The following is a 12,297-nucleotide window of genomic DNA, read 5'->3' as shown; positions in this document are numbered from 1 at the left end:
AGACTTGACAAGAATTATTTGGTTTGATATCTGCTCTGCAGAGACATTATAAAATAAGGATTAAAATTTTAGATGAAAAAACTAGTAATTTCTCTTCACTTGCATTTTAGGTTATAGTCTATGTAAAATACCCGTTCATTTAGTTAAGGGGTATTTGCTGAGTTCCTGTAGTGATGGGGCACTGTTCTTGGCATTTGAAATGTTTCAGTCAACAAAGAGGACTTAATGGAGTTTATATTCTAATGGAGGTAAACAGAAAGTAAATAATAAAAGTGAATATTAAATAAAATATACGGTATGCGGGAAGGGCAACAGAAAACAAATAGAACAAGGAAAGGAGGTTGGAGCGTGTTGTGGGTGAGTTGGTTGCCTCTGAAACAGGGTGGTCAGAGGAGGCCTCATTGAGAAGGTCAATGCTGAGTGAAGAGAAATAGCCCTGCAAATTACGTGAAGGGTGCCTACTGCAGTGGTGCCACCCAGCAGCCGTGGGCCCAAGGAGTAACCGAGTAGGAAGTGGGATTTTAGAGATGGAGAGGGGTTATGCAGATCATGGGGCCCTTGTAGGCTTGGGGGTTTACTTGAATCAATGAGGAGCCACTGGCAGGTATTGAGCAGAGGGGTGATATAATGTGACTTAAGTTTTGAAAGACTCACTCTGGTCGCTTAGGGAGTGGTGGGTGGAGACAAGGAGGGGAGCGGGGGGGAGGCAGGGAGGCCAGTTAAGAGGTCATTACAGGAATAATAGTGTAGGATAATGATGACCCAGAACAGGATCATTTATAACTAGTCCTCGAACATTTTCCAACTTGGCCTATAATGTTTTGACAGCATAAGTTAGCCATGTTGCTTCTGGTATTTCTTACTTTAAAAACACTTTTTTTTTTTAGTGTTTCCAATAATGTGTAAATATTTTTGACCAACTACAGATTTGGGTGGACACAGATGTTTAATTTTCTTATGTTTATATTGTTTTCAGTTTTTTATTAAACAAGTGCTTATAAAGCAACTGCTTCTTGCAGGATGGAGTCGTTGCTGACTTTACTAAGCCTGAAGAATGACCATCTGTTGTCTTCTACTGGATAAGTCATGGTACCCTCTATCTAGCTTAATGAAGGAGTCACAAAAGAATTTTTTGAAAACAGCAAAAAAACCCCTTTTCTTTTACTTTAGAGACAAAAACTTTGTTCTGATCTTTATTTTTATGCTACAAAATTAAAGCCTGTTCACTTCTATAAAAAAACATTATAACATTTGTATTTCACACTTTAGTCTAGTATATATTAAATTTAATTCCTGGTCTTGGGTACACAAACTGAGAGTTAATAAGGCAAGAATACTAATTTCCTCATCCATAAAATCTGCAAATCTGCAATGTATGATCTCCAAGCTTCCATTTAGCTCTAAAATCAAGCTATAATTCCAAAAACTGTATAAATGGATGTCATTTCTTACAGTAGCAGAGAGCACATGTGTAATCAAATACTTTTACACTAAACTATGAATGTAAGAATATTCCATCAACAGCAACTTGCCTTGTAGGTGAAGTTGTAAATGTCTAAGTGGTGCAGAAGAGTGAGTCCAATGAGGTAAGACCGACGGGATCTCTCTGGAAGAGGCAAGCTGCAGAATTCCTCCATTGCATCTTCCAATTCGGCATTAGTCATGTTAGCATCACAAGAATGCAGCCAGAGCACATGGGAAATAATCTGCAAGTTGGAAGAAGGAAATATTTTTTGCTGTGAATCCTTTGAGAGTCATCAGTCCATTTTGAGAGGTGTTTCCTATATTCTTAGACTTCATTTAAAAATATGACAAATTAGCCTCAAGAATCAAATAATTTTGTATTTAAAGCACTAATTACTCTCAATAAAACTACCGAGAGCCCATAGTTCACTGGAAAGCTTAAGAAATAAGATGGATAAAAGAAACAGAGAGGAGTCTATGTTGATTCCCCCTTTCTTTCTTGGACGACTGTGCGAATGATGGTGCCAAGAAAGAGAATTGATTTGGAGTGAAAATGGGAAAATACTAGTTGAAGACTCATGGTACCTTTAAAATTTTACTGTTGTGTATTCAAATTGCATTTCATTTTTATAATCATTTGAAGTTGTAATCTCGTACAATAAATCCTGGGATCCAAAGGTGAAAAGCAAAAAAGAAAAAAAAAGCCCAGAATCACACAATAATGTGAACCAACCATCCTGGACAGTGATGCTTATGCAAAAAGTGAGGTGTGACTATGGCAAGTAGAATGTCTTCTCTATTGCCACCGAGTTGAAATAAAGAGAAAAGTTTATGAAATTCAAGTTTATTGAAACTTTTCTCTCTTTCCTTTTGAAAGTAATAAGAATGTATGCCCTCCATTTGCATGTTTTTATTAGTAAAATAAGTATGCTCTTCAGAAGCCAAAACATGACTGCTGAAATTAGATCTTAGGATCAAAGAAGCAAAAGATGAGATCAAAGGGAAAAGGTGAATGAATGGTATTTGCTAGAGCAAGAGGAAAAAAGGGAAGGCAAAGTAGTTTTAATTTTTATGCGGGGGAACCAATTAATATGACGCAAGTAAACATAAATATTTTCCAAAGGCAGGCTTAAAGGCTTTTAAAAAACTTTATCCAATATTGGAGAATAGCTGGCCTGTGCTTAGAAATGACACACTCTGTCACATGTAAGTTTTGAATGGATGAGGCCTTAAGCTCTACAGCTCTTTTGAAAATTTCTATGACACTTCCAGACAATGGACTTGGAAAAGGGATATAAGATAAGACATTTTGAGTGGAAAACCCTATTATCAGCCTATGAGGAAATGACATTATTCATTTTCACACCTCAAAATGTTTCCTATCCCCACAAACTTTCCCAGAGTCCCCTTGACCATATCTATGTTATATGCTATGTCTTGTCTTGGGAATTTTAAAAAGTGAAAATGAATATTCATTGTTATTTTAGTTTCAACAAATTGTAAATGGTCTCTCTGTTTTTTTCCCCAGTTAGGTTATTGAAACTTGACTTTGATATCATCATAATAAAATGGACACATTTACCTTAGATAATGTGATTGTAAGAGTGAATATAAAGAATTATTGATTGAATTATTTAAGAAAAGCATCTGGGATTTAAGAAAAGGAGAGAACAGAGGAGGTGAGAGGAAGGAGAAGGAACAGCAGAGGGGAAGGAACGGACAGTGATAATATCTTGCCTCGGGATTTTTCTTCGATAATTAGGCCTTGAATTCTATTTGCATGGAAAATTCACCAGATTTGCATACAACTTCTCAGTATTTTACTGAGAAGTGCTCAACAAATACTAAATGCTATTTAAGCTTTTAAAACCTGGATGTCAAGTACCAATACACTATACTCACCTCAGCTCTGTTACCAGGGAGAGGAGTGGCCAGCAGATCATCAATACTCCTATTGGACATTCCTGCTGTTCTCAGTTCTTCTTTCAGCTCTTCAACATTTTTAAACATTTCTATTAACTGACCTTTAGGAAAAAAAAAACACACAACTTCACATGTTCGTTGCAATGTAATTCTTTTTAGTGGTACTAACACAGAGAAAACTTCTCTGTGTAAAACATGTATTCAACATGTATGCCTTGTGTTAGGAACAGATGTCTCCCGGTTTTGGCAAACTTAGCATCTTTAGGATCTATTTCTATCTGATTTAGACTTGTTCCTATTGTGATGTCATTAACCCAAGGTAACAGATTGCTCTGGGTTGTAAATTTTCCTAAGATGTCTAGAACGTAAGGTTGACTCAAAGAAAATATGGTTTCCTCCCAGACTTGGATCATGTAACGTGCTAAATATATATCTCTCCACTTGATTTAAAACATCACGCAAATTCAAAATGCTTTTTAACCTCAGATCATATAATACTGTCAACTTAGGACAAGGTTTGCTAAATCCACAACAGAATGCCACAGAGCATTTTTCCTTAACTTTGCCCAGCACACTACAATTTATAAACAGTTTTCACAATCGTTACCTCACTTTTAAATGGAATGTGTCTAACTTCAAACTCTTTTTGGACAGTGATCATAATTACTTGATATCTGGGTCATTTAATGCATAGCAAACAATATTTTGACTTTATTTTAGCAGATCGTGATCTCCATTGTGCAAACGCCTTTCAATTTCTTTCTGACGTATTCCTCATGCAAATATACCTTCTTTAGTTTTGGACTTAGTGCCCTTCCAATTTTGTGCCTGCCTGTTCTCCAAAATTCTGAATGCCTTTCTTTTCCGTATTGAGCTATTATGCAAAGAAGAAATCTATTGCATGAGCGTCATGCTCAGAATACTAATAGGAGGTTCTGAATTGAGATTTCTGTAGACGGTAGCACATCTCTTTTATTTCTTAAATCAGATTATTCTCATGGAAGTAAATAAATTTCATCCCAGCTCTTGTGACCAACTATCTAATTCACTTTAATATATCAGAGAAACGAAAGGTGAATGTTCTAACCAGTTAAATTTTGAAGATCTTTTTGCTGTGAAATCATATTCCCCATGTTTCATTCTCTTTTAGCTTTCTGTGTGTTTACTTTAGACAAGTAACCATATTTGAAAGTTTCAGGTTTCTGATGTGTAAGGGCAGATATACAGCAGGTTTGGTTGGGAACTTCAAAAAAGCCTTTCTTAAACTGCAGTATGAGAATCCCACACAGTCTAGTAAGACAGCATTGAAAGTGTAGATGGGGAAACACCTGGCTTTTCAGAGGAGTTGGCGCTGTTATTGACATGCAGCATGGCTTCAGTGGCTGGCAACAACCTTGTGATATTTTCCAAGTAATTCATTTGCAATGCCTGTTCTAGAAACCTGGAACGAAACAGAAGAGAAGAAGAAGTTGAACTCGGTACATCAATAATTATTCGAGAAGGGATTTCATCAAGGAAGAAAACAATGGAAAAACTTACCGATCCATGTTTAAATTAATTTTGTTTGGATCCCCAGTAAGCAAATCCCACAGATTTTTAGATAGGATATTGTCATGGTACAGTAAGCGGGTTGCTATTTCGGTGCCAAGCTCTGCTGCTTGGAGGAGTTGCACATGAAATGCTCTCTCTTCGCACAGCTTCCCAAAGTCCATATTAGAGAGCTGGCACATGTTCTCTATTGAATTGAAAGTTTCAGATTCACAAAGAAGTTCGGTCAAGTTTCGAAGTTGAGACAGCTTTCCGGAAGTGGGAAAGAGCGGGAAATGGATTAGTTATATGATTCCAAATATTTAGTAGTTGATAATAAGGCACCAAAATGGATTTACTTCAAAAAAAAACATTTTACATATGTGTTTGGTTAGATGGCCTTTGGCAACAGTTTTACCACAAAGCATTGCTTTCTGTCGTTTGAGTTCATTGTTGTCTTAAGAATTTTATAAAATTTTTGGATCTATCAGACCTATCTTTGTCAACGGTAGTCATATTTTGTAGATTCACAGGTTAAAAGATATAGTTTAGTTTCATCCCACTTAAGTCACAAATACTTAAACTAATTTTGTATTTTAGTTTATATTTTAAATTATGAGTAAGGGCAGATACCAGTTTCGGTTTGGAAATTCGAAAAACTCTTTCCTCCTCACACCCATTAGGATAGCTACTATTAAAAAAAAACAAACAGAAAATGAGAGTTGGGAAGGATATGGAGAAATTACAGCCCTTGTCCACTGTTGGTGGAAATGTAAAATGATGCAGCCACTATGGAAAACAGCATCGTGATTCCTCAAAAAATTTTTAAAAAAGAATTACCATATGATCCAGCAATTCCACGTCTACCTGTATACTGCAAAGTATTGAAAGTTGAGTTTCAAACAGATATTTGTACACCCACATTTATAGCAGCATTATTTGCAATAGCCAAGAGGTGGGAGCAACCCAAGTGTCCATTGACAGATGAATGGATAAACACAATGCGGTATGAACATACAATGGAATATTATTCAGCCTTAAAAAGGAAAGAAATTCTGACTCATGCTACAACATGGATGAACCTTGAGGACATTGTGCTAAGTGAAATAAGCCTGTCACAAAAAGACAAATACTGGATGATCCTACTTATGTAAGGTACCTACAGTAGTCAAATTTGCAGCGACAGAAAGTAGAATTGTGGTTGCCAGGGACGAGGGGGAGAGAGGAGTAAGGAGTTGTTGTTTAATGGGTATAGGGTTTCAGTTTTGCAAGATGAAAAGAGTTTGAAGATTGATTGCACAGCCACGTGGATGTACTAAACAGGACTGAACGGTACATTTAAAAATGGTTAGGATGCTAAATTTTGTGTTATATGTATTTTGCCACAACTTAAAACAATTAATGGAACAGAAAAAAACCCTTCTTTAAACTGCAACATGAGAATCACACGCATTTTAATAAGACTGCACTTAAAATATGGATGGGAATACACCTAGAGTTTCAGAACCGTCTGCCCTGTTGATGTTATCTTCAATCTTCTTACCTATTGAGGGAAATTAGGTGCTTTTGCTCAATGGCAGTGTTTAAAAGAACTTAAAATCTCACACCCAGAGGAAAAGGAGAAAATTAGAAATCAACTAATTTCCTATGCTGTCAACTCTATTCCTCTCTGTGGTTCACTATGCTCTCCGAGTTCTGAGGGTGTATCCCCAAGTCATGCTTCCTGGGAAAAAAAAATATGTCCCTAGGAAAGCCGGTGCTGCCGTACTTGGAAGCTATCCCAGAGCTATTTCTTTTAAGAAGTCAAAGAATTTGGAGCAACATCTAAAGAAGCAAATATATGGATCATTCATTGCAACTTCGTTTCCAATTAGAAGGTGTATTTTGACAGAAATGAAATATTTTATGATACAGGCAAATGTTTAGGAATACTTCTTCCCATGCCTCAAATGAGAAAGCCACAATGATGTATCTTTTTTTTTTTTTTTTTTTAAAGGAATGAAGCTCTGATACATGCTGCAACATGAACTTTTTTTTTTTTTTTAAAGATTTTATTTTTTCATTTTTCTCCCCAAGGCCCCCTGGTACATAGTTGTGTATTCTTTGTTGTGGGTTCTTCTAGTTGTGGCATGTGGGACGCTGCCTCAGCGTGGTCTGACGAGCAGTGCCATGTCCGCGCCCAGGATTCGAACTAACGAAACACTGGGCCGCCTGCAGCGGAGCGCACGAACTTAACCACTCGGCCACGTGGCCAGCCCCCACAATGATGTATCTTTGATGAGAGGTTAATAGTAACTACGTGTAGGCAGTAGCAATTAAACATTGATCATCCTGGATAGCAAATATCATGGGTCTATTTTCCACTGCATTTAGTATTTTAATTGACTCCTGGCTTTGGACTATCTAAAATGGTCTTCTATGTACTAAAATGCTACTTACTAGTCTTACTGCTCTGAGAAATTTTCCATTATGTAATAGATCCAATCATTTTACTGGCTATAACTAGGATTGCTACTCTATTTTTTCCTTTGATTTTCCAAATTCTAGATATAATCATACTTCTAACAAACAGAGCCAAGCCTTCTTGCCACATCCTCCAAGGACTTTCATTTTGGTGATTTCTTAAATTAAAGGATAAATACTCGTGGTCCAAAACATTTTTTTTAATTGGGCTTTTGCTGTTGTAGTAAATTTGAATGACTTTTCCTCAGTAGAGACTGAAATATATGTCTTAATTGCAAGTTTGGCATGCATGACAAGAAACCAGTAAAAGTCCATATAGAGTAATCTTGGCTCGAGAAGATAAAGCTGTAGAAGAAGAAATTGGAAATCTAGCCGTGTTACTGAAGTAGAATTAGTTCTCTGAAATAAGAATGTAATTCAGGGTCAATAACGTGGAATGTACTGTGGAGCATATCCACCCAGGGGCAACACGATGGTCATGGAGTATTTGTCGATACTTTCTTCTAAAAGCAATATGTGCATTAAACTTCTAGAAGCTTCATGGATTATTAATAATCAATTAAATTCAGAGAATTATAATTCTCTCTTCAGAAGGATATGTCAAGTCCAGATTGCAGGTTTGTCAGAGCCTCATGTAGAGTCCTCTCCTTTATATGACCCTGCTCCACATAGTGAGTAAGAGCTCAGGCCTAAACTTGAACAACCACCCATAACTGACTCCATGTCCAGTTGGGACTGAACTCCCCAATGCCTGTGGTTCCTCAATGAATCCGAATCCGAATTGTAAGAGACATGATGGTGTAGATCTCAAAATACTGTAGGCATAAAAATGATAACAACACTCTTGGGCTCTTAGCAGGTAAATTAAGGGAAAAGGAGTCTATTTAAAGGTGTTACGATACAAATACTGCGTTATCCATATTTCTGCCCAATGCAGGGAGTATCCACTTTATGTGTAGTTCTCCAATCAGGAAGTTATCCTTCCCACCAAAGAGACTGAACAGAGAAAGGGATAAAACATGCAATGAAGGGAGGAGAAAATACAAAAGCTCAAGAAAAGTAGAATGTTAGAGCTAGAACAAGGAAAAGTCACCAACGAATGACAGGCATTTGACATTTTTCGAGGGTCTAAACCGTCTTAGAAATACCATGAATAAAGTTTTGGAATGGGTGGGCACTAATCGATTGTCACAATCGAAATACTAATTACCAGAGAGATCAAAGCAGGGAAGTAAAAACATCTCTTGTAAAACTAGGAGTTTGTCTTCATTCTTTCATTGATAGGCTCTGAATGTTTCCACGCCAGGCGCTGAGGATACAACAGTAAAAAGACAGACTTTGCAATGCTCCTCATGGAGCTTGTAGTCTTGGAACGAATGGGTTCTGGCAGTTGGAAATAGCAGCCACACTTGTTACCAATGACAATAAATTTTCTACCCAAGGGACAAGATTGCAGTTTATTCCACTTCTGGGCTTTCTAGAACCTTTTTCATAATTCAACCCTCAAGAGGAGCAGTATATTCAAAATGTGGATGCTGTTTTAAATTGTCTTTAGCTCCATTCTCGTTCCATTCGTGTAAATGATTGGGAATGTATTGTTTCCATTTCTCCAGCGTATATGTGTGCTGCCAGGTTACTTCAGGTTGGGAACTACAATGAGGAATTGCCTGGGTAGCAACTACATTGCCAGGGCTTTTCTTTAGCACCCTTATTTGTTGACACATTCATGAGTCGAGTCTTTAGCTCTTGCTATGTGCTAGATGTGGGGCTTTAGAGATGCAGAAGGCCTAATTTCATCAGAGTTTACACTCTAGTGAGGGAAGTAGACTCTACATATACAACAAACTATAATGCTAAGTAATAAGTTCCAAAAGCCAGAAATCTCACTGTCATCAGACTCTTCTTCCTTACGCCCCACACTTCACTGGCTGTCCTTTCGTGTGAACTCAGCCTCCTATAGTGCTCTTGAAACCGTCTCTTCCTTATGTTCTCTGCCACTGACATAGTGCAGGGTCTCACTTTTTGCTGAGGTTACCGCAAAAATCACCCACCAGCTTTCCTCCAACTTAGTCCCCATAATTCTCCCAGAGAGATCTCTTTCTAAAATGGCAATGCTTCCTTCACATTCTCAACTTTCAAGATCACATTCAAACCCCTTGACTGAACATAAAGAGGCCTTTTGGGATCTGGGCCCAGTCTCTCCACAACCCCCTTTCCTGCCTCTCCCATAGGCATCTTCTGCTCTAGCTGGACATGCAGCTCTGGGGAATCTACACCTGTCCTTCAGGTTCACACCTCTGTCTTCTTACAAATGCAGGTCTCTATGTCTGGAATGCAGAACTATCACCTAATCCTACATAGCCTGCAAGATTCAGAGTAAGCATCATCTCCTCCACAAAACGTCTTCTCTCCACCTCCATTCCCTGCAATCCGAGTTAGATATCCCATCTTACACATAATACCATCCATCTACAAACCACAGCACTTATCTCACTGTGTCACAATTATTGGTCTGCTTTCCCATCTGCTCCTCTGGATTGATGATAAGGACTTTGAGGTTAGAGATTGCGTCTTTTAAATAAATATATTAGTGTTAGGAGAGTACAGATGATGGATGAAATGAATGAATGGATAACTATTACATGTGCACAAAGTCATTATCCTGGCTGGAAAACAGGGAGAAAGGCAATATTCTAATATTATAGGAGTGACATTTAAACTTGTCCTTGAAGGATGAGTAGGAATTTTCCAGATGAATGCATAACTTCCTTCTCATTTGCACAAAGTGAGATAGTGCTAAATTAAGTACATTAGAAATTTTGATTTGTGTAGAAGACTAGGACTAAAACGTAGGTACTCTAACTAGTATATTTATTTGTAATACACATAGACATAATATTTTGGATGCCCGCTTAATTATGCCATGCTGACTGCACAGCAAGTCATCTCGCTTGCTCTGAATAAACCAGTTCTAATTTTACTTTATCCCTGGCAACATAAACCCAATTAAACTGCTGTTATTACCAGGAAAGCTGCTTTCAAAATTTAATAGGGTTATTTAAGAAATGAAGTGAATTTCATGATAACCTGTATACTATGTGCGTGAGCTAAAGAAAGAATAGTAGACAAATAAAAATGAACCAACTCAGATCAACTTCAGAGTTTTACATTTTTTTCAGTTGCTCTTTCCCCCTTTCTTTAACATCATACATTTGAATGCGATTTAGCAGTTTCTTCCTATGATGCCAATAATCAAAATAAGGTGAGGCAACTTCTGAGATTTTTGTACACTAAAGTCTAACACATCAGCTTTCAAAATTAACTTTTATAGTTTTAAAAACTAAGGACATCTCAAATGAGAAATCAAATTATGAATGCTTTTTCAAATTATGAAGTTTAATGAGATAACTATTTTATTAGCCATTCCTTTATGTGTGTGCAGAATGTAATTAGGCTCTTAGGGGTTATTTCATGCAGAGATAGCCACCAATTAAAAACAAAATACCACTATTGAGCGCTAGAACCCATTTGTCACCCTTTCCCCAACATTAACCTGGAGTCAAAATTGGACAAGTATTTATGAAGATACAGACAGAAAACTTAAACTAGAAATATGTCTTGCCAGAGTATTATAGGAAAGTGTTGAGGTTTATTTTATTTTATTTTTTCTTTCATGGCTTACTTTTGACTTCAGGACTTCAGGAAGTAGAGAGAAGTCATCCTCATAGGATCCATTTTGAAGGAAAGATTTTTTAAATTGAATTGTGGACTGCAGGAGTTTTAAATTTTCTGTAGTGGGGGGGAGAAGAGTTAGCTTATGTGAATTGCAAGGTCATTTCGGAAACCCATTTGAAAGACACTTGTATGCTATTTCTAAGGTTTTTTCTAAGATAATAGCCTACTTCAATCCAAATATAAGACGAATGATAATTTAACCTTTCCTTGTGGCACATAATCATTGCGACACAAATATGCCCTTCAACCGTGATTAATTCATGCCTGGTAAACAGAGTCCAAGCATAATTATTTATTGTACTATTTGCTTACAATTAAGTCTCATAAAACTATTTTGATGTAGGAAAACTGAATGTATATCTCCTAGAAAATGTGAGAAAATAGATATTTTCTCTTTAGAAAAAAGAAAAGAAACATTTGATTAAATGCAGTCTTCATAGCTGCCCATGTAAGCTGAAAATTGAAAAATAAAGTGTGTGTGTAAAGGTAGGAAGTAACAATAGTCTGCCACAAAAATGTCTTTGATTATGTAATTTACATCCACTTTTGGAAGTCTATATTATCATTCTTATTATTTTTGGACAACAAAGATTATTAAGGGCATAGAAAATGTCACAAAGGGTATGTGAGCCCCTATCCACTCTGGACACTTGGACTTTGGGTGACCATAATCACATTAATCATTATTATACGTTACTAAGGTATAACCCATTACACATAACATACAACACATTGTCACATTATGCACTAAAGTCTGTCCAGGTGGTACTAGCAGCAGCAAGAGAAGTAATAATATGATAATATAATTAGATATTCCTTTCATATGTCAAACCACCAAACTGACACTGATGTAAACGGAAACAGATTTTCTAATTTTCTTTCTTTTTTAAGCAAACGTCTTAAAAGACTTACTACTTTAGGGCTGAATTAGAAACCATAAGCAGCATTTTGACTGCTAAGAAGTGTAATACCTCGTGATCCACTGGCCAAATTGTCAGTGATATTTCTCACACATGCCAAGTAAGGAAGATAAGGACTATCTGCTGATACATTTAAGAGGGCGTCTTCAAAATTTTCCAGTATTAGGAGCCTATAGAATTAGAAAAGAATATACGAATTAAGTCGGCTAAACATTCAGGAAAGCCAGTTTGCAGAGATCCTGAGTCCTTGGTGGCCTCGGGCACT

At 36.9% G+C, this 12,297-nt stretch overlaps 1 protein-coding gene across 1 annotated transcript in view; it reads right to left on the bottom strand.

Moving 5' to 3' along the window:
* Positions 1-12,297, bottom strand: part of ABCA12 (ATP binding cassette subfamily A member 12) — a 161,542-nt gene that overhangs the window by 68,635 nt on the left and 80,610 nt on the right. Inside the window, exons 10-15 of the mRNA XM_046643712.1 lie at positions 12,084-12,202; positions 11,060-11,166; positions 4,927-5,183; positions 4,716-4,828; positions 3,367-3,488; positions 1,533-1,706 (exon numbers count right to left, since the gene is read on the bottom strand). Coding sequence (XP_046499668.1) covers positions 1,533-1,706; positions 3,367-3,488; positions 4,716-4,828; positions 4,927-5,183; positions 11,060-11,166; positions 12,084-12,202 — 892 coding nt within the window. The remainder of the gene's footprint in view (positions 1-1,532; positions 1,707-3,366; positions 3,489-4,715; positions 4,829-4,926; positions 5,184-11,059; positions 11,167-12,083; positions 12,203-12,297) is intronic.

Source organism: Equus quagga, chromosome 17, assembly GCF_021613505.1.
Source record: "Equus quagga isolate Etosha38 chromosome 17, UCLA_HA_Equagga_1.0, whole genome shotgun sequence".
NCBI lineage: Eukaryota > Metazoa > Chordata > Mammalia > Perissodactyla > Equidae > Equus > Equus quagga.
This window is presented reverse-complemented; position numbering and strand designations above follow the sequence as displayed.